At 34.4% G+C, this 21,833-nt stretch overlaps 4 protein-coding genes, 1 long non-coding RNA gene and 9 other non-coding genes across 15 annotated transcripts; 12 read left to right on the top strand and 2 right to left on the bottom strand.

Annotated features, from left to right (window-relative positions):
* Nucleotides 1-473: 473 nt before the first annotated feature.
* LOC111444154 (F-actin-capping protein subunit alpha-like) lies at nucleotides 474-5,264 on the bottom strand. The gene is made up of 11 exons (XM_023082132.1): nucleotides 5,076-5,264; nucleotides 4,872-4,987; nucleotides 4,329-4,418; nucleotides 3,864-3,928; nucleotides 3,159-3,320; nucleotides 2,804-2,882; nucleotides 2,572-2,649; nucleotides 2,178-2,252; nucleotides 2,065-2,100; nucleotides 765-914; nucleotides 474-671 (listed from the first exon to the last, which is right to left on the bottom strand). Exons 1-10 carry the CDS (start codon nucleotides 5,176-5,178, stop codon nucleotides 807-809), a joined length of 912 nt encoding a protein of 303 aa, XP_022937900.1. The 5' UTR covers nucleotides 5,179-5,264; the 3' UTR covers nucleotides 474-671; nucleotides 765-806.
* Nucleotides 5,265-7,126: 1,862 nt separating this feature from the next.
* LOC111444066 (60S ribosomal protein L18-3-like) lies at nucleotides 7,127-10,513 on the top strand. The gene is made up of 5 exons (XM_023081996.1): nucleotides 7,127-7,237; nucleotides 7,323-7,412; nucleotides 9,680-9,808; nucleotides 9,899-10,081; nucleotides 10,189-10,513. The coding sequence occupies exons 1-5, from the start codon at nucleotides 7,235-7,237 to the stop codon at nucleotides 10,345-10,347; spliced, it is 564 nt and encodes a 187-aa protein (XP_022937764.1). The 5' UTR covers nucleotides 7,127-7,234; the 3' UTR covers nucleotides 10,348-10,513.
* Nucleotides 7,582-9,069, top strand: LOC111444068. The gene is made up of 2 exons (XR_002710634.1): nucleotides 7,582-8,354; nucleotides 8,522-9,069. It is a non-coding gene; the product is annotated as an uncharacterized LOC111444068 (long non-coding RNA).
* Nucleotides 7,694-7,791, top strand: LOC111444478. The gene has a single exon (XR_002710703.1). It is a non-coding gene; the product is annotated as a small nucleolar RNA snoR69Y (small nucleolar RNA).
* LOC111444475 lies at nucleotides 7,959-8,054 on the top strand. The gene has a single exon (XR_002710700.1). It is a non-coding gene; the product is annotated as a small nucleolar RNA snoR69Y (small nucleolar RNA).
* On the top strand, nucleotides 8,131-8,225 carry LOC111444479. Its single transcript, XR_002710704.1, has one exon. It is a non-coding gene; the product is annotated as a small nucleolar RNA snoR69Y (small nucleolar RNA).
* On the top strand, nucleotides 8,302-8,396 carry LOC111444474. The gene has a single exon (XR_002710699.1). It is a non-coding gene; the product is annotated as a small nucleolar RNA snoR69Y (small nucleolar RNA).
* Nucleotides 8,469-8,564, top strand: LOC111444477. The gene has a single exon (XR_002710702.1). It is a non-coding gene; the product is annotated as a small nucleolar RNA snoR69Y (small nucleolar RNA).
* On the top strand, nucleotides 8,642-8,737 carry LOC111444476. Its single transcript, XR_002710701.1, has one exon. It is a non-coding gene; the product is annotated as a small nucleolar RNA snoR69Y (small nucleolar RNA).
* Nucleotides 8,900-8,983, top strand: LOC111444486. The gene has a single exon (XR_002710711.1). It is a non-coding gene; the product is annotated as a small nucleolar RNA snoR53Y (small nucleolar RNA).
* LOC111444480 lies at nucleotides 9,153-9,248 on the top strand. The gene has a single exon (XR_002710705.1). It is a non-coding gene; the product is annotated as a small nucleolar RNA snoR69Y (small nucleolar RNA).
* LOC111444481 lies at nucleotides 9,374-9,469 on the top strand. Its single transcript, XR_002710706.1, has one exon. It is a non-coding gene; the product is annotated as a small nucleolar RNA snoR69Y (small nucleolar RNA).
* A 615-nt stretch (nucleotides 10,514-11,128) lies between the features above and the next one.
* Nucleotides 11,129-12,832, bottom strand: LOC111444065 (F-box protein PP2-B15-like). The gene is made up of 3 exons (XM_023081995.1): nucleotides 12,511-12,832; nucleotides 12,312-12,430; nucleotides 11,129-11,659 (listed from the first exon to the last, which is right to left on the bottom strand). Exons 1-3 carry the CDS (start codon nucleotides 12,781-12,783, stop codon nucleotides 11,161-11,163), a joined length of 891 nt encoding a protein of 296 aa, XP_022937763.1. The 5' UTR covers nucleotides 12,784-12,832; the 3' UTR covers nucleotides 11,129-11,160.
* A 3,800-nt stretch (nucleotides 12,833-16,632) lies between these two features.
* Nucleotides 16,633-19,217, top strand: LOC111444067 (CST complex subunit TEN1). Of its 2 annotated transcripts, none has more exons than XM_023081997.1 (4): nucleotides 16,633-16,715; nucleotides 17,896-18,055; nucleotides 18,719-18,872; nucleotides 18,956-19,217. In XM_023081997.1, the coding sequence occupies exons 2-4, from the start codon at nucleotides 17,952-17,954 to the stop codon at nucleotides 19,073-19,075; spliced, it is 378 nt and encodes a 125-aa protein (XP_022937765.1). In that variant the 5' UTR covers nucleotides 16,633-16,715; nucleotides 17,896-17,951; the 3' UTR covers nucleotides 19,076-19,217. The 2 variants fall into 2 exon arrangements, with proteins under 2 accessions (XP_022937765.1, XP_022937766.1); XM_023081998.1 differs by lacking the exon at nucleotides 16,633-16,715 and adding an exon at nucleotides 16,780-16,804.
* Nucleotides 19,218-21,833: the final 2,616 nt, after the last annotated feature.

A 21,833-nucleotide genomic window follows, 5' to 3' on the forward strand; every position in this document is an offset into this window, starting at 1 on the left:
AAAAAAAAAAAAAAAAAAAAAAAAAAAAAAAACGTTTGGAATTCTATGCCTTTTCATTTGCTTTTGTATTTAAAAGTTTAAATGATGGGTTAATCCAAAAAATTTCCCCACACATTCATTATAAGTTCGTTCGAACAAAAAGTTGGTAGATGGTGCAAATTAAGTCGAACCTTCAATTTCAAATGGTCTAAGATCCCAAAATAAACATTTTTTTTAAAAGGATGCTTTTAAACACTATTTCTAAAACTACAGAAACTAGCTCAAAATAATCTTTAAACCATATAGATACACAAACAAACAAAAATAACTTAAATTAATTTACCAAACAACCCATATCCCCCTATGATCATGAACAATAATTACAATAACAACAATAATAGTATTAAATAAGGTTACAATTTTTGTGTTCATAAAGGAACCAAAATAATTGAAACAACAAACCATTATGGAGGAACTGATGAATGGGGAGAGTATTAAATGAAAAAGACATGGATGGATTGTTGTTGAAGCTTTAAAAAAAGAACAAATAGAAGAAGCACACGGCCTATAATCTATTTCAGACTCAAATGCAATAAAAACAAATAAATCCTCACTTTACAAGTTAAAGTGTACTTACAATCGGTAGTATCCCGTTGCATTTGCAGCTATACAACTTCACAAGAATGAATACACTACGAGGAAGACATCGGAACAAAGAAATGAATCTCGAGGAAACGACAAGATAGAACGAAAAGGGGAATGAGATTTGTTATCTTTGTGTTTACCTGTAAAGTGAGCAAAGGCTACTGTTTTTGATGTTTGTGCATTTACTTTCCAATTCCAAGCTCTTTAACAACGTCTCTTGTTAAGCTGAATTGTGAGGTATTATGCCATGGAAATAGCGTCCGACTAACGGGAAGCTTCCTTCGAAGATCCTGCAGTGCATCGTATATGATCCGAGATCAATAACGAATTTGTTGAGAAGATATGACATAAGATCACAATGGTAAAATCTCTAGCAACACAAAGTACCAAAACTACATCAATAACAGATAATAAGATAACGTAGGGCCAAATGATGCCATTGTATAAGCCTAACAAAAACAAAAAGAAAAATTCAAATCCACAAAGAAATCATAGTTTAAATTTTACAATAAGTCGATAGGCCATTGACAGTCCGGTATGCATACACTAATATTCCAATCGAGCAATCGACTATTAAAGAACCGACAGAATCAACATACTTCGAGAGTGTTTATTCTCGTTATATCAGAGTTCATTATAGAAACAAGATAAAGAGATCAAATGGCTTCTTCACTTCCTCAAAATCAATCTTTTTTTTAAATTTCTCCCACTTCACTTTCCCTAGGATTAGATGGTGCAGAAATAATGGTATAATAGATGAACTGTTCATTTTTCATACCAAACAAAATTTATGCCAAAGTGATATAAATCAAGGCATCAATCATGCAATATAAACTTCAAGGAAGATGTGAAGAAAATGTCAAAATTATCGAAAGATGTTTCAATTCATGCCACATTGGAAAATAATCAAGTTTTATTGTGTATAAATTTTGGGTGGATCATAATGTAGAGGTACGACGTTTCATTAATGCATTTTATGACTTTATTTATTTTAGATTACATTTACATAATGATTAATTATGGTCATAAATATGAATGTTACCATTCTTAAAATGCCTAATGGAAGGTCAAAAGTTTGATTTTGAGGCGATATAAAGCCACATGTATGTTGTATTTGTAAGGAGATTTGGAAAATGTAGTAAAATGAACATCTGTGTTTTCCTTTAGCCAATGACCAAGTTTCCTTGCAATTTTATATAGTTTAGGTTGCTTTTAGAATCATTCAAGTTTGACATGATCAATCTTGCTTGTGGAGTGATTCGAATCTCAAACAAGTGTTATTGTCTTAAGATATTTGATCAACAAAGTAATCCGAATCTTATTTTCCTTGTAGTGGTTCCTTATCATTTGGTATCAGAGCTTTCCTTTAGGTTAATTCCATATTAGGAAGGCTTTAGAAATTACAAATGAAATAGCTTTTCACACAATAAAAAGGAGTACCTTGAATGTAGTGTCTGGTAAGTTTGAGTAGGATACCTGTCAAACATACGAGCATTAATTAGATTTTTAAAGAAAACCCAATAAATTCTAATCACAATGGATCAATGTAGAACCTCGAGAGCAGAAAAGTATTCTGCCTCGTGATGGCGAATAATATTGGCTATCGCAACTGAACAATCTTCAGGAGCCTGAAACAACAGTAACAAATTTCAACAATTTTAAAAGTCTCACGAGTCACCCTATTTATGCTAAGAAAAAATAAAAACATCTGATAGACAAACATAGAAAAATGCATTACAGAATTTAAAGAGACATTTCTGAAAATAATAATAAAGCACAACTGAACATACTATTACATGACCATGCCGCAATGCATATTGGGATGACAGATGTTCTAAAAACTGATGTAAAAAGAAGCAAAAGTAATCAAGCATTTGACTCCATCAAAGCATAGCAATAACGACCACAAATAATAATGAAAAAGAACACATTTAAATTGGCAACGACCTGCATGATAGTTGAATCATTGCATTCATGCTTTGTGTCTAATTGAACATTTCCCTCCTCAAAGTAATGGGCACAAACCTGAAGAGAGTAGAGAGGAAAAGAGACCCAAAATACAAAATTTTGAGGGTTTAATAACACAAATAAATAAAGTTCAATCCAAGAAATGAGGGAGGGAGAGAGAGAGAGAGGCATGAATCTGTTGTGCACTTGGGATGAGTAAAAAAGAAAGTACCTGAATTTCCCCTCTTACTTCAAGCGTTTGAAAATCACTTTTGAACTCAATGTTCCATGTGGAACGCCAACTTCCATTACTGCACAGAGTGGAAACAAACATCAAATAGGAGCTGAATTTGAAGTCTGCAAAATGAATTCATCCATGCAAGAATTGAAATGCCATCAGCAACAGATGAGCCAAAAGCATGACATTTGCTGCAACTACAAAGAAATTCAACATAAACGCTGATGATATTCTTCCAAACCTTACCCATCACAACGTAGAGAGAGTAGGGAATAAGAATAAGAATAGGAGAAGACAAATAAACAAGGCAAGAAAATGCAGAGACATATTCTGATGACTATGCACGCACCAGAAATTCTTAGGGCTAAGTCTAGAAGCGGAAATAACCACAGCAAGCTCAAAATCAGATTCAGCTTCCTCCGCATCTTTTCCATTTACACAGTAAACTGAACAAACCCCTTTTGGATACGTATCACCAACATATCGAGCAATTTCTGCATCTATAGTACATCTGCCATAACATAGAATACATTATAAAGAAAAAAGTGGTTGTTATTCATAGACATCTTGAGGCTTATTTAACTACTATAGCGTGTCTCATTTGATCCCATATTTTTATTTCCAAACTCCCTTCAATGTTTGAACTTAATCAGCCTTCAGAGAAAGAGAATTTTGGGTGTAGGATTCTCATTTGACCTAGAATGGTCTAAACTAAGCATATTGTAAAGAAGACACAATGTTAGAATTTGTGGTCCGCTGCTTTCTGCATACTCCGAAAAGTGTATTAAATTATATTACAGTTTATCCTATAAAAGTACACATTTGTCGTTAAAAACAACAGCCTTTTGTCAAATGTAAAACAAAAGAGAAACTTTAGATGAGTCGATACGAGCAAATAAACTAATTCACTTCAAAAGAGACGGTATCTTATCGCCTAATCAGTAATCACATATTCTGGAAATTTCAAAACTCCCACCCATCTAATCATTTGTTAATATAAATCTCCAATAATGATGGTTAATAGTTTTCAGTTTTCTAACTAATCATAGCCTACCGATATTCCTCAACGTATGAAGATGGCAGTTCGTCATCCAGTGCAGGTCTCACTGCAGTACACACCTGAGGCAATTAAACACGAAGTGAACAAAATGAATCAATTAATAAACAACTTAGGAAGAGGGGGAGGGGATCCAAGGAGGTAATGATTTCCATAAATTTAACAGAGTCAACGATATGTATAGAATAAACCAGAAGATGTGAAATGTTTCAAATACTAATGTAATGAACAATTTAGTCTAAGTTCATTTCGTGCATAAGTAAATAAACAGATTTTCTTATTTTGTTCGTATAAATAAAAATCAATAGACAATGCTCGTATGAAAAACTAACTACATATAAGCATGGAAACAACCCTAAAAAGTGAGCAAAATAATACTCCTACAATTAATCAATCACTTGGAAATTTACTTTTACGTCTGGAAAATGGTTATGCTCGGATTGATTCAGATTGAACCCTTACCTGTTTAATGTTATCCACTATAGCAACTTGTGCAGTTCTTGGATCAAGGAACTCATTTTCTTCAAGCTCATTGAATGCTGTAATAACCACCTGAATTCACATCACATGAAAATAGTGAGACGCATGAAGAAAACAAGATGATTAATCTGCAAAACTTCTAGAACGTAATTTCAAGATAATAGGAATCAAATGCTCCTTCCAAAATTGTACGAATGCTTGATTTAAGTAGACAACCGTCCACAGGAATGACTTTCTATATAAGTTTTTTCACTAGATATGTACAAAAGTTAGCGACTAACTCTGGTTTGTAAACATTCTGCATCTACATGGATGGGATTAGATTGTATTCCATTCAAATTCGAAGATAAAACAGCATAAAAATGGCAAGACCACGCAGAAAATACAACCAGAAATTTGAATAAAACAAAATGCAAGCTCATCACGCAAATCATTATGATTATCTCGAATCGAAAAAACTAGTTCCCCAACCTTATCCGCAAAGAAAATAGCAGCTGATAAAGGCTATTCGTACAAGAAACTCACATCTCCAACTCGGCCAGGCATTTCGAGGCAAATCATGTGCGATTTATTGTACTGAGAAAACGCTTCAGATGCTGCCTCGCGGTACAACTCATCGTCGTTCAAAAGTTTCATCACATCTGAAAATTTCATAACAAAATCATCGGCAACGTTTATACATAATGTATAAAAGAAAAAAAAAACACATCTAGAACTGTAATTGATAACCTTTGGCGACGAATTGGATTTCACCGGAAGGAGCGTTTAGAAGAAACCATTTCGCGATCTCCTTCTTCTGCTCGTGGCTGAGCTCCACTTCTTCGTCGTCCATTGCCGGAAACCGGAAAATTCTGTTACCGATTTTCAAATGAACTGAAGCAGGGAGAGAGAAAGAGAGGGAGGGAAAGAGAGACAGCGTCGTATAAAATTGGAAAAAACAGAAATGAGCTGTAATGGACCGGTTCGAGTCAAGTTATCCCGGTTTAGTCGGCCCGCTTCGCAATATTATTCCGACGTGTCGTATTGTGTCAGAGAGTGGTGGAAAGGTGGCTTTAGACGCTTTCTTGCCTGGGCTGGGCCCAGCCCAACCGATTAGTGTCGAAAGGTGCCGCGATTTGTCGTTCAAATAATTTTACCATTATTTCAAGAGTAAATTTTAAGCTTTCGTTTAATTATTACTTGGCCCCACTCTAATAAAATTACTACTATTGGATTTTATTTTTTTATTTTTTTATTATAAATTAATAAAAATATCATTTCAAATTTTTTTTTAATTATAAAAAAATTAAAAAAGAGGCTACCAATATTTTATTTTAAAAATACAGACTTTTTAAGGTTTAAAATATTACTGGAAGTAAATATTTATTTTGGTTAAGCAATTACAGACACAAAGACGGATGACCAAATGATAAAAAAATATCAGATTATTACCGCGTTCATCAACGCTGCAGATACTATTGTGTCTAGCTGTTTTTAGGTCGATATGGGAAACTAGAGACGCTATTAAATGCATGGGCCAAAAGGGTTAACGAATATCGAATATTCGTTGCCACGACATTCATCAACGCTACAGATATTATCGCTCTACCTCTTTTCAGTGGGAAACTAGAGACGCTATTAAATGCATGGGCCAAGAGGATTAATGAAGGTCGAATATTAGTTGCCACGACGTTCATCAACACTATAGATACTATTGCTCTACCTCTTTTCAGTCATTTCGGGAAACTAGAGACGCTATGAAATGTATGGGCCAAAAGGGTTAACGAAGATCGAATATTAGTTGCCACGGTGTTCATCAACGCTACAGATGTTATCACTCTACCTCTTTTCAGTCGATTCGGGAAATTAGAGACGCTATTAAATGCATGGGCCAAAAGGGTTAATGAAGATCGAATATTAGTTGCCACGAAGAATTAAATTTTCTTTAGGTCGATAATCCATGTGAACACGTTCGGTATCCATTAGACTCGTGCATCAATGTAAGGGGTTCCGTCTCTAAAACATCTAAAAATGTGCATCGTTTTTAAACGTTATAAACTTTTGGTTAACAATCTATTGTCTACAGAGCTCGAAAAAGTTAGAACGAACAATATTAGTGAGTTTATTGACATGATTTCACAGTTATTCATATTCCCTACCAATAGTTATATACTGTGAGCCGTTGTTGTTACTCTTATACAACGTCTCTTTCAAAATCTCTCTTTGCCCTCGTTTTCTAAAACTTTCTTCTTAAACTGAGGCTAGAGGCTCGAGCATACGTCGCTTGGCCGTAGGCAACGTAAGAACGAATTGACTTAGTTCACCTGTCGTTGGAGAATGAGTGCCGCAGAATCGCAAGTCTGCCGCCATCAAGAGTGAGATTCAAATAAATAATTATATTTTTTTACTGAGCATAATTTTATAATTATTATTTTTTTATTGTTTATTCTTCATCTAATTATAATTTTTTATTATTCATAATATTTTTTTTTCAAAATATATATTAAAATTAAGTGACAAGTATTAATTAAATGGTTAAAATAATCAAACAAATGTTTTTAAAACTAACCTTTAATAATAATAATAAATAGACAAACAAATATATTTAATAATATTTTAGTGATATATGAAAATAAATTAGAAAATTAAAATTTAAAAATGGAGAGATTTAAACCTTAAAATAATAATAAAAAATAAATAAAATTCCAAAATTTTATTATAAATTATTTGTAGGACACGCGTACGGCTAGGATTCAATTTTCCAAGTTAGGTTAAGCGCGCCGCAGTGGTACACAAGTTATATGCCCTCGTCTTCGATAAATAGGGTTTTCGAAAGCCCTAAAACCATTGTCGTTCACTCCTAGCAGTCGCCGTCGCGGAGCGGAAGGGTTTCTCCACCAAGAGCTTCAATGGTCTGTTTCTTTCTCTACCTCAATTCATTTCTATTGCTCCAATGGTGTAGATCAATGTCTGAGACTTGTTTTCCGTTAATTGCAGGGGATCGATCTCGTAGCAGGAGGCAAGAGTAAGAAGGCCAAGAGGACTGCGCCTAAGTCCGACGATATCTACCTCAAGCTCCTCGTGAAGGTTGGTTTTCTTATTTTATATTTTTGCTAATCATCGCTGGTTACGCTGTAGTGACGAGCATTTGATTTCACCGATTGAAATTCTTAGAGAATTGAAATGAGTTTTTATTTATTTATTTTTTTAAACTAATGAATGAGTATGTTGTGAATGTGAATGTGGAGTGGAATTTTAGACATTGTTATTTTCACGTGATTTTGCTCGTGTTTCAGTTTTTTAAGTCTGGATTTTTTTTAAACTTAAATGTGCTTGAAATCTGATTATTTGATAATAAAGTAGGTGAAGTTTATGTGCAGTGATGATATCTGTGTATCCCAGCTCATTATGAGACCTTTCGTAGGTCCGGGAATGAACCAGTTTCCACATTTATCTGAGCCTAGGCTCAGAGTTTTTAAACTTTCTGATTCAATTTGAACAACGAAGCAGAATAATTGGCCACTAATAAACCTGGATTTCGAATTTTTAGATACGAAATATTATATCTTCATCGATTGGCCTATATTTTTAACTTTCTTAAAACTATATTTTGATTGAAATGCTGATTGTATTATCAGCCGCAATGATGCAATGTGATAATCCCAGCTCTATGAGACTTTCTAAAGGTCAAGGACTAGACAAGATCCACATATTTACCTGAGCTCAAAATATTATTTTTAAATCTATGGGCCAATATTTTTAACTTTTCTTTAATTATATTTTGATTGAAAATGCTTATTGTATTATCAACCGCAATGATGCAATGTGATAATCCCAGCTCTATGAGACTTTCTAAAGGTCAAGGACTAGACAAGATCCACATATACACCTGAGCTCAAAATATAATTTTTAAATCGATGGGCTAATATTTTTAACTTTTCTTTTATTTTATTTTTATTGAAATGCTGATTTTATTATCAGCCGCAATGATGCAATATGATAATCCCAGCTCTATGAGACTTTCTACAGGTCAAGGATTAGACAAGATCCACATATTTACCTGAGCTTAAAATATTATTTTTAAATCGACGGGCCAATATTTTTATCTTTTCTTTAATTATGTTTTGATTGAAATGTTTATTGTGTTACCGCAATGATGCAATGTGATAATCCCAGCTCTATGAGACTTTCTACAGGTCAAGGACTAGACAAGATCCACATATTTACCTGAGCTCAAAATATTACTTTTAAATCGATGGCCCAATATTTTTAACTTTTCTTTAATTATATTTTGATTGAAATGTTTACTGTGTGTTATCAGCCGCAATGATGCAATGTGTTAATCCCAGCTCTATGAGACTTTCTAAAGGTCAAGGACTAGACAAGATCCACATATTTACCTGAGCTCAAAATATTTTACTCTTTCAGTTTTTTCATTTCGCATCAAACTCAGCAGTAAAATTAAGATGACAATTATGAGCTACCTTCATCATGTATTGATAACGAAGCCCGTTCGCATATCCTTCTGCCATTTCAGTCACTGTCTTCCTTGTCGAAGGATTGAGAGATAGGTTGTTCCCTATGATGTTTTACTTTTTAAACCATGCTAATACTGATCACATGATGATTGATCTTCAACTCTTGTCTCTGAGGGAACTAGCCTACACTCTTGAATTAATTTTTTCTGAAGGACCTTTATTTGTTTGAATATCTAATATTGTATCCATATGAATTTATAATCTTATTCTGTGATAATATTCTTTAACTTTAACCCTTGTATCTTAATGGAGCATGAAATCTGGTTGTTTGATGAGTAAGTAGTTGAAGTTTATGTGCAGTGATGATATCTGTGTATCCCAGCTCATTATGAGACCTTCCGTAGGTCCGGGAATGAATCTGTTTCCACATTTATCTGAGCTTAGGTTCATTGTTAAACTTTCTTATTCAATTTGAACAACGAAACGGTATAATTGTTCACTAAGAAACCTTGATTTCGAATTTTTTGTCTCCCCTTAAATTTATTTTGATTGAAATGCTGATATTGTTATATCAGCAGCAATGATGAATTATGTTAATCCCAGCTCTATGAGGCATTCTAAATGCCAATGACTGGACAAGATTCACATATTTACCTGAGCTCAAACTATTGTACCCTTGAAGTTTTTCATTTTGTATCAAATTCAGCATTCAAATTAAGATGAAAAGAAGGGCTACTTTCTTGCGTTTCAAGATTGTTTTCAATAATAATTCATTTTTATGGTCACTTTAGGTTTATTTTAAGGTGTTTAATGTTCATTATGCTTATTCGGTTCATTTAAGTGATGGGTTCTTTCAATTTTGTTCACTGAATTCAGCTGTACCGATTTCTTGTCCGAAGAACTGGAAGCAATTTCAATGCAGTGATCCTCAAGCGGTTGTTCATGAGCAAGGTGAACAAGCCACCAATTTCACTATCCCGACTTATCAAGTTCATGAAGGGAAAGGTGTGTGCTTCTATGTATGCATTACCTATTCTTCACCATTTTATCCGCATTGTTCAGTGTCTAACTTCACGTGGTTATAACTTTGTACAGGAAAATAAAATCGCTGTCATTGTCGGAACCGTGACCGACGACATTCGTGTTTATGAAGTCCCAGCTTTGAAGGTTACAGCCTTGAGGTTTACCGAGACTGCAAGGGCAAGGATCGAGAAGGCTGGTGGCGAGTGCTTGACCTTCGACCAACTTGCCCTGCGAGCTCCTCTTGGCCAGAATACGGTATGAAAGCGACTGTGTCCTGGAATTTCATATAGACTTGTCGTCGAGCACCCTATATTAACAATTGTGAGATTCAAACTTAATCTGCTGTAATTTTGCATCCAAAGGTTCTCCTTCGTGGACCGAAGAACTCCCGAGAAGCCGTGAAGCACTTTGGTCCTGCTCCCGGTGTACCTCACAGCCACACGAAACCGTACGTGAGGTCGAAGGGAAGGAAGTTTGAGAGAGCTAGAGGAAAGAGGAACAGCAGGGGTTACAGAGTTTAGTTTCAGTACCATGTTCAGCGCTATTTGTGAGACAGAAAATTCACGTTTTGGTAAACTTGAAGATACATTATCATGTGAGATTCACTCGTTTCTTTGTTCAAGTTTTCGCTATTATAACATCACAATCGTATTCAATGAGAAACATCTTGTATTTTCTTTCCTCCCACTTTTCCATCCTTATTTGCTTCATATTTCAAAACTGTCCATATTGTTCTATGAACAAATTAGCCTTTAGTAAGTTTTTGGTATATCTATATATTTTACATACTATTTTGTATTTAATTGTTTCAATGTCAATATCAGTCGAACACGAGAGGTCGACCACCATGAGTGCCTGCCAAAGTTGAATGCTTTTGAGGACTTTGAGGTCGATCTCCATGGGGAATGAAGCATTCTTCATAAGGATGTGGAAACATCCCTCTAACTGGTACGTTTTAAAAACGGTAGACTTGAGATGTTACAATAGGGTCGTTCACTCTTGGATATTTTATTATAGATATTTTACATGACTCAATTTATGCCAAGTTTTGTCAATTTTTAGGCCTCCTTTGAGGTCGATCTCCATGGAGAATGAAGCATTCTTCTGTGGAAACATCCCTCTAGCTGGTGAGATATTTTATTATATATATTATACATGACTCAATCCGAATCCAGGAATCCCTTAGATATAAATACAAAATGGATCTTGTTCTATCGTTGATTAGGGATTTCTCTATGAATCATTTGGATTGGAGTTTGAAGAAGGGGAAGGAGAAGGAGTCCTCGACCGACCCGCGACCCGCAACAAATAACGGAGGATTTATTTGAGTTTTGTCAATTTTTAGGCCTAATTTGAATCCCTTCAACAATGATTCCAGCTTTGAGCTGAAAGCCTCTAATCTCCATTAAACTCATATGAACATCTTCTTCATCATCATCATCATCATCTTCCCCACTCATGAACTCTCCCAATTCAATCTCAAACCAACCGTCATCTCTCTCCTTCAAACCCCTTATGCCATTGTTTTCTTCTTCTTCCTCTGTTCCCATTAGATTCCTCACTCTTTCCCTTCTATTCCCATAAAACAAGCTCTCTAAATCTTCCTCCTTCCTCTGTTTCCGCTGCAGCCATACTCTGCCCTCTGAAATCCGCCCTCCATTCCCCACCGCCACCGAAACTTCCGCCGCCATCAAATCCAACCCATACGCTCTCTCTGTTATCTTCACTAGAAGGTACGCTCCGTACTCTGTGTTTGGCGACAGCCTCTGTCTCCTTATTCTTCCATGGATTTCCAGCCAGCTCACTGTTCTTAGCTCTGCCACTTCTGAAAATCTAACCACAAATTGGATGCATTTAGAAACATGTCTATATATGTGTGAGAGATTCTACCTCGATTCTGGAGAAGACATGGAAATCTTCCCGATGTGTTTTAAAAACTTTGAGGGAAGCTTGAAAGGAAAAGTCTAAAAAGGGCAATATCAAGTTTGAGCTATTACAAATAGTATAAGAGCCAGACACTCGATGTGCCAGCGAGAAGATTTGGGGGGAGAAGAGAGAATGTTGGGCCACAAAATACCCTTTGAGGGTGTGGAAATTGCACTTGCATTTTAAAAACATTGAGAGAAAGTCGTAAGGGAAAGCCCGAAGGAGAAGCCAAAATTGAAAGGAAGTCCGAAAGGGAAAGCCTAAAGGAGAAGTCAAAATTGAGACCATATCTGCTAGTAGTAGACTTGTGTTGTTAGAAATGGTATTAGAGCCCGACACCAAGTGATGTGCCATCGAGAAGGCTGAGCCCTGAAGAGGGTTGACACAAGGCGGTGTGCCATCAAGGACATTGGATTCCAAAAGAAGGTGGATTTGGGAGGTCCCACGTCGATTTGACAAGGGAACGAGTGCCCATGAGGACTTTGAAAAGGGAACAAAAACTAAAAGTCAAAAGAATATAATATCTACTCAGGGTGGGTTTGAACTATTACGTATATACCTGGATTCTGGGTGCGGTTTCCAGCTCCAACACAGTGGATCAGAGCTCCATGTGATACCCAATTCTCTTGCTGACAGTATATAACAGATTTTCCCGGAAAATTTATCCAACTCGAAGCTCTGTAAAAACAGAGATGAATTATTCAACCAATAAGACGAACAGAGTCCGACAAAATGGTTTATGGGTTTCATTTATTTACCGTTTTACCGCCGTCGATGAGGATCGGAGAACAGAGCCGGAAAAAAATCTCTCTCTTCGACCCAAACGGAACTTCGTCGGAGATATCAGAGGCGGCGATAATCCGAGCGTAGTTTTCAGGCAAAAATCTTCCCCAAACGACGTCGGATTCCGCCGCTGGTCGGAACGCCGACGATATGAGGGATAGTTTCCCGACGTCGGCGGGAGTTGTGAGGGAGAGAATGGCGGAAAGACAGTCGTCCGGCAACATTCCGACGGTGAAAATTCCGGCCATTTTGTTGTTCGATATCAGCTAAGGAAGAGGAAACTGGAAATGGTTTTAAATAGATAAATTAACGGAGGATTATCTTTCTCTCTCCTACTCAGACTTTGGATGTACTTAACTTGGCACGTGCGAAGAGGGATTGTATATCCAAATTTGACCATCTCCTACTTCTTTATATTTGCAGATTAGTCCTCTAACTCTATATCATTTATAGGGTGGGGGCAAATTTATTTATAATTTAATGAGTTTTGAAAATGTAATTCTTTGACTTTATGGTATAGTAATTAATGATATTAATTTCAAACTAAACTAAAATTAATTTTATTATTTTATTGTTACTAACGCAGGGTAACTTAACTGTCTAAAAATGTCTAAAAACATATAACATATGTCATCCATCCACGATAATTAAATTCACATATGTCATCCATCCAGAGATCGATAATTAAATTCTCTACTCTTGCACGTTATCGATTTTAAAGACAAATTAGTCATAATTCAACTCAAAATTTTAAAATTAATATGATTTTAAAATATAAAATATTGTCTTATTTTTATTATTTTTAAATTAGTAACAAAGTACATTAGTAAATTTGAAAATTTTACGAGCAATCAAAATGGACCTAGACTCGCTAGATAATAGAGGTAGGGAATTATTCGTATGACGACTATTTAATATATATATATATATAGAAACGTTTTATTAGTCGTTTTTGAATTATTTCAATTTTTTAAATTAAATTATTTTTTTTATTTTTTAAATTAAATTATTTTTTTGTTTTTTAAATGGTCAAGCCCTCCTTTGACTGACTGCACAAGTTGCCGGTTTCCCTTTTGGCATGCAGCCAAATAAGATCCTAATTTTCTTACTATAAAATTATTTAATTGAAAAAAAAATTATTAAAAAAACAATAATAAACTTAAATACTTGAAAAAAGTAGAAAAATCATATTAAAAAAAAATAAAAATAAATTATTGGAGGAAGAAACAATAAATAAATAAATAAGGGTTTTTTTTGGTAAAGTTTTATTATTTTTTTGTTTTTTTATAAATAATATATATTATTTTTTTAAACAACAGTTAATTTTTTATTTTTCAAATTATTAATTAAAAATGAAAAAGAATAAAATTATAATAACTATTAACTTAGCGGCATTATATTATATATATATATATATATATATATATATATTTGTCATATTTCTCAATTTTTATTATTTTATTTTTAATAATGCTAATAAATATTTTTGGAAAAACGACAAAGAGGAAAATCACGTGAACTTTATTTTATTTGCCTTTTGGTGACTTTTTTTTAATTAAGAAAAAAAACCATGTGCCAATTATTTAATTATAAATATAAATAATATAATAAAATAGAAATAATTTTTAAATATCCTAAAAAGAAAATTAAATGTGGGACCAGATCAAGATCTCGATGTATTTTATTTAATAAATTAATATTTTTTTCTCCTTTATAAAAAAAATATATATATAATTTCACGTATTTAATAAATAATAAATAAAAAAGGGTAAATATCTAAATTTTGTGACTTCAAACCATTTTTCTGTATTTATTTATTAAAAATTATTCATTATTTTATAATTTAATTAACTAAATTTCTAAAATAATTAAAAGATAAGAATAAATTTAAACGGGGTGTTAATTATTTTTAAAAGTTCTAATTTACTTGACAACAAATATTAATAATTAATTAATTTTGTTATTTATTTTACACAAATATTTTTAAAAACTAATAAATAACCATTTTATTTTTGGAATTTGACAAAATAACATATTATTAAAAAAAATAAAATAAATTGTTTGGCTACATAACTTCAAAATAATAATAATAAATTAATATTTTTTGTTTTTTTAATTTAACAAATTTAGAGTTCAAATATTCGCCATAAATATTTTATTTAATATATATATGGTAACTGCCAACTTATTTAATATTATATATATATATATATATTTATTTATTTATATTTATAGTAACTGCCAAATTATTTATATAAATTAAATTTTTGTTTAGTTGGAAATTAATATCATTAATTATATAGCAATAAGTTGGAGGACTAATCTGCAAATATGAAAAAGTAGGAGGATGGTCAAATTTGGATATACAACCCCACTTCGCACGTGCGAAGTTAAGTGAGTAGGAGAGAGAAAGACATTCCCCTTTTGAACAAGGAACTGTTTTGAGTTCTTTTCAAGCACACAATCTACGAATTTGCATTGCTGGATCATAAAGGACTAAGTATGTTTCCAAATTTGGGTTTTTTGTTCCTTACACGCGGACCGATAAGCTGGTGGCTCTCTCAAGTGGCGTCCATTCGGCCATGGATAGACATGCCTAAACAAGCCAAGATGGTCGAGCTGTCCACTGACGTGAGGTGACATCACGATGTATGGACGTGTTGTTGGGAACCAAGATGGTGACTGAGATGCGACGTTACACGCGACAGACTTTGTCCTGGAGTTAGGTAAGGTTCAGTTGAATGACTTGGCCTAGTGTAGAGGCAAGTCGGTTAGAGTTGTAGACGATTGAACATGATAGGTGTGGCTAAACAAGTTTGGATTCTACACGAGTTATGTTCGGTGGGCGAAAGAGAACCTTGCCTAAGGTCAAATGAAGCCACGAAGATGGATGAAAAATATGAATGAGGTAGACCGATACGGTGGTGGCTCTCAAGTGGCGTCCATTCGGCCACGTGAGGGTCAAGATAGACATGCCTAAACAAGCCAAGATGGTCGAGCTGTCCTCAGACGTGAGATGACATCACGATGTATGGACGTGTTGTTGGGAACCAAGATGATGATTGAGATACGACGTTACACATGACAGATCTTGTCCTAGAGTAGAGGTAAGGTCCAGTCCGAATGACTTGGCATAGTGTAGAGGCAAGTCGGCTAGAGTTGTAGATGATTGAACATGACGGGTGTGGCTAAACAAGCTTGGATTCTACACGAGTTATGTTCGGTGGGCAAAAGAGAACCTTGCCTAAGGTCAGATGAAGCCATGAAAATGGATGAAAAATATGAATGGTGCTTGTCATGAGCGTGTCGATTATAGAAAATATAAATTTATCAATACTCAAATTTGTAGACTACACTGATGTCCCAGGTCGACACCCCCTCTGTAATACCGTAACTTCCGAGCATTCCTCCACCTCGACCAATACCTGAAAAAAAGATATGTGATACTCTTATGTGACAGTGCAGTTCCTGAGCACTCCCCCACCCCCGACCCGTACCTGGAAAAAAAAAAAGAGTGACACCCTTATGTGACAGTGCAGCTCTCGAGCACTCCTCCACCTCGATCAATACTTAAAAAAATAAAAAATAAAAAATAATAATAATATGGCAAAAGCCCATTTTGGTAGTGGGCCGAAATAAAAGGCCCATTATGAAAAACTTGAGAAAAAATTAATCTAACATAACTTCATTTTATTTCCAAGTATAAATCATTTTTTTAATTATTTTAAAAAATTATATTTATTCACGTTACATATTATATTAATAACTAAAATCTAATAAAATTTAATATTCATTTACACAACATTCCGCTTCTATCACCACTCCGACATACCCGTGATTACATAACATTTCTTAATATATTTTATTGGCTTTGGGTCACGCAAGGTTTTGTCAATGAACCCGAAACCGAACCGAATTTATTCAGGTTCATAAAAATTAACCCAATCCAACCCCTATAATTCGCATTGTCGGGTTCAATGTGTACTCATATCTAGTCATATAAACACGATGTATACCTCGCTAGACCCGAACCAAGTTTTAAGTTTTTTTTTTATTATAATTTTTATAATTTTTTTATAATTTATAATTTTTAATTGTTTCCTCTCAAAAGTTCATTTCGAAGTCTCGTGAGTCGTCGTCACCGTGTTGCTTGGTTTGGTTAAATTTCAGAAGGCGACAGGTAAGTAGGCGTGCTCTCTCTCTCTCTCTCTCTCTCGTTTGAATTTCATGGCTCCACGTTTTTTTCATAAATTCGCTTCTGCAATCATGGTGCTCCACTTTCTGTTTTGCTTGCCGATTAGACATATCAAGAATCTGAATCTGAATCCATTATTTTGATTGTTTATGATTGTGCTTGGTGGAATTTGATTTTCAACTTTTTTCGCCTTTCAATCCACCGTTGAGCTCATGATCGATTATTACGATTCATGTATTGTCCTGTTTGGAATCCTTAGGGTTTTCGCTTTCTGTTTGGTTACTGAGGAACAGAAATATGTGCCATGGCGTAGTCATTAATCTTTTGAGTTATTTCTTTTAGTCCGAAATCCGAATGTAGTTCGAAGAATTTGTTACCTTAGTGGAATGCATGATGAATCTGTTTGCTAGTGGAAACTTTACTGGATGGAGTATATTTAAGGTTTCCAAGATCAAAATGACATGAAATGGACAAGGAATTTGGTAAAAACGCAACTTATTATGTGTAAAGGAGTGGGGGACTTTATTGTTGCTTGGAAGTGGGAAGAAGAATCCTGTGATGGGAAGTTGACAATGGCTGCTTGATTGAATAACTTTCTGAATGTTTATAGTAGGTAATCATAAATCATAATTCAATTTAGAGACGGGTTGGGTTAAAAGCATTGTGTGAAGATCTGAGACTGTGTGACATGGTAACATGTGACATGTTAGAGTAAAGAACAATGGTTGAAGGGCTAATTTCGTACTTTGTAAGACTAATTTAATAGTTATTCTATCATATGTGAGATCCCACCTCGGTTGGAGAGGGAAACGAAACATTCCTTATAGAATGTAGAAACCTTTCCCTAGTAGACGCGTTTCAGAGCCTTAAGGGGAAGCCCAAAAGGGAAAGTCCAAAGAGGATAATATCTGCTAGCAATGGGCTTGAACTGTTACCACAGACACTGGGTCTCCAAGGGGGTGGATTGTGCGATCCTACATCGGTTAGAGAGGAGAAAAAAATATTCTTTATAAGAGTGAAACCTTTTCCGTAGTAGACGCGTTTCAAAACTTTGAGGGAAAGCCCAAAGAGGACAATAACTGCAAGCGGTGGGCTTGAGCTGTTACATTTTGTCTTACGAAGAATTTATTGATTGTTTACTTAGATTTACATATCTTTCCTGTAGGATTTGACTCTTAGTAGGGAGCAAAGTGCTTTTTGTGAGAAAAAGAATTATACTGGATGGCATCGGCTGCAATAAAATCAGGGGCGTTGGTTTCACTGAAAGACCTGAAGCCATCTTCAGAGTTCTTCAAGGATGGGGCTTCACTTAGAGTTACTGGAAAGTAAAGTTTGCTAGAATTTGTCTCAATATCTGTCTGTTTAAAATTTGGGCAGCCTTGATATGCTTAGCAATGAAGTGATACACTCACCTTTTCTCCTCTGCATGTTCACTATTATCATAACGTCAAAATTCATAGATTTGGATTTGATATGTATTCAACTTTTTCTAACGTAATGGTTCACTGTAGGTGACATAATCAATGAATTCGCATATCCTTCAGATTGATATTTTAATAGCATTATTCGATGTTGAATTTCTTGGCTGGTGCAACCTTATCGGATGTTGAAGTGATAGATTTCCTTGGCTATTGTGAATGTTCAATGTCTGATGTGCATTTTCCAGAAACCAGATATTTAAAATCCATAACTAAGGCATGGACCCACCATTTAATCAAAATCTGAGATCAACTTTGAAACATAATCTGATAGTGCCAACATCATGTAATCCTCTTCTTACTTAATGTGACAACAGATTATTTGTTGATGACCTTTAATGAGGAACTTAATCTTAACGTTCAAATAGTTCTTGATGCATATGCAACCTTTTTTTTCAATTTATTACTATGAGATATATGACAAAAATACTATTGAATCTTTACAATATTTCCTTTCCTTTACTCTTTCAGTGACAATGAAAGTAATTACCATCTGTTCTTCAAGGGCAGGTTAGTGGAGTATTCTGTGGAGACAGCCATTGCCATAATCGTCGATGGAAATGTTAGCTTGAAGATCGACACACGGCATCTGAGAGAGCTTACCTTTCGCATTGGCTCCATATATCAATTTATTGGTGAACTACTTGTTCAATCAGAAAATGAGGTGAAATACCATTTTGTGACTATTTTCTATCTCTTTGTCTCAACGTTCACACACAAGAGTCTTGACTGGTGCGGTATTTTCAGGCAACTCTGCAGGCACGTGTTGGTAGGAATGTTGACGGCATTGACCTGAACCTGTATCATCAGTCCCTACAACTGTTAAAACAATTTCAGGCTGATCACTTAAACAAGAGAACAAATTAGTTCACTTTTCACCTTGAGGAGGTAATCCAGCTTATCTTTGAAATTTTAAAGTAGGAATGACTTTTTACTTTTACTTTTGCGTCTGTAAAGAAGATCTCAGTAAGTAAATTACTTTTTTTACTAATATCTTTTATTGAGTGAATATCTTTCTGTCAAAAATGGGGTTTTTTTTTTTTTTGCACATATAGATATGTTTTAGAACATAGTAGTTAGAATAGGATGGCTTAAAAAATGAAAAAACCATTATAAGTTTTACTAAATATCTTTCTATCGTATTATTACCATTACTTTTCAAATGACCCTATTCTTTTTATCTTTCCTAAGTACATTAAAAGTCTTAAAATCTGGTAAAAGAGACCCCATTGCTCTTCCTTTGCGTGTCCAAAAACGTCAAACCATCAAGAGTAGAGGACATTATCTTTAGTGTAATTGCTTTCATTTATGGCTTGTGAACAAGGATTCACTTGTGACTAATCAAAGAAAAGGAAAAAAAGGTGCCAAAAAGTCAAAGATACGCGTTGTACATTCTGAACCATTTATTGAGTTGGTTGGTAGAAAAAGCCACCCACACTAACAGGATTAGAGTGGTAGGGGTAGGGTCCTTCCTTTCCAGTTTCGTGGAGTTCATCATGATCCAATTTCTCCCCTTTGGTTCCGTTACATTAAGAGGATTCAAATCACAACCCTTCAATTCACGTTCTGTATGACAAAACATAATCAACTCAGGAAGAACAGTTAAGGTCACTAGCTAGCAAAAGGTAGATAGAAAAAGTTGAAGTGACCAAAGATAGTCTGTATGGATGTAATATGGGAAGTTTATGGTGCACCATTCCATCATTCATATTTAATCCCATCATCATTTGAATTAGATTTTTAGTTCATATATTTCCTTTTTATTTTTAATTTGGTCACTCTGCATTTAAAATTTGTACTGTAGCTCTATCTTTTCGGTGAAGCTTGATAAATACCCTTTGAATTAGTGAGCAGTAATGAAATTCTAACATTTTAAGTAAGCAATTGGTGAGATCAACATGTGGGTCTCCGATCTCTCAGTCGATAGTATATGTCTTACCCAAAGGAGCTTTCATAGGTTGGCAATTCTAGCTCATGCCATTTAACCAAAATAGTATCTTGAAACCCAACTCCATACTTTTAGTCAATCTCACATATCAAACTCCCATTTTCATCCAAACAAAATATCATTGCACCACTAAACATGTTTTTTCTTTATCAGAATTTTGTTGTTTTTGCCTAGTAGTAAGCATATTTAGTAAGCTTTACGTAAAGGATAAGTATGATAATGAAAGTTTTAATAACTTAGGAACCTCATAATGTCAAAAAAATGTGATTTTATCTTCTAGGGGTTTCATACTTCTTATTTTTAATAGTGAGGATATGTTCAAGAATTCCACATCAGGATAGTGGTAGAAATTTTCCCTCTAATTGGAGTGTGCCTTCTTTCAACTCTTTGGTAGCCTCCTTTTGTCTTCATATATATATATATATATATATATATATATATATATCCTCTCTGTGCCACTCTTGTTTGCTTTCTTTTCAAGCCTGTACCTATTACATTTTTGGAATTTTAGATTGATCTTGAACAAATCTCTTCGATATTATTTATAGAACTTTGTAGATTCCATCAGCCCACTCTTCTTTATTGGAATTTTAGTTAGTGAATGGTGACAAAAAGCCTATAGTTTGAGCTTGTGAATCTTTTATAGGGCTGATTCGGCTTAGACCAATAAGAATACAAAACTAACCCACATGAGTTCATAACTTTATTGACCAAATTTATCATTATTATGCAAGTTTTATTGCAATGCTAGCTAGTGGTGGCCATTCTCTACAATTAAAACTCTTCCAAATTTGTCAACATTTGTGTGCAAACAAAATCAAATTTCCTTCAAAGTAATTATGAGCCAACTAATATGAAGTAATTTACAAGTTCACTCATTTTCCCCCTAACCCCACTTGTATGGAAAACATAGACCTTTTTATTTGTGGTGATATTAGGTTTTCCTTTTCTCTTTCTGGAAGAAAGAGTTGAGATAATGATTTAAGAATTAGGTTTGTTTGCTCACATTTCCATTCTAGACTTGGGATTGTTATTTTATTAAAAACTTTAATCTTCTTATGCATATATTTTTCAATAGTATTGATTGAAATATACGACCAAATATTATTATTTGTTGTCCCATTTTGAGATTTTTGAATTATAAATTTATGTGGAAGTTTGTGGATGTCGGTATCTGCTGCCTGCACCGCCCCACATGTGATTGTTGGGTAGCAAATTTACGTGCCTCTTTTCATTTGCTTTTAATTTACGCTTCTATGGGACCCTTTTCTTTACCAAAAATCAAAAATCAAAATCACTTCTTGTCTCACTAAAAGCTCAAATATCACTTCTTTCTCAGTACCTTGCCCTTTTCTTTTTTTGTCTCCGGTGGTTTCTAAACCATGTGTTTGTTGCCTACTTATGGTGGCTGTCACTGTACTGCGTCTTTTCCCACAGATTCCCTAAGCTGGATAATGGATATAATCTTATATTCTACTTTAGAGTTTGCTTCATTCTCAACTCGTTTAATCTATATGTTGTTTTGTAAATGATTTTGAATATCCTTATTGTTTGTGAAAGTGTTATTTGTAGCCTATTTTGTTGTATATTGGTAGCTTTAATTGGATTGATATGTGTGCTTAATCAGCGAGTATCATATGAAATAATGTCGTTAAAGTTTTAGCATGAAGGGTCGGT

The sequence above is a fragment of the Cucurbita moschata genome, unplaced genomic scaffold (assembly GCF_002738365.1).
Source record: "Cucurbita moschata cultivar Rifu unplaced genomic scaffold, Cmos_1.0 Cmo_Scf00006, whole genome shotgun sequence".
Classification (NCBI taxonomy): domain Eukaryota; kingdom Viridiplantae; phylum Streptophyta; class Magnoliopsida; order Cucurbitales; family Cucurbitaceae; genus Cucurbita; species Cucurbita moschata.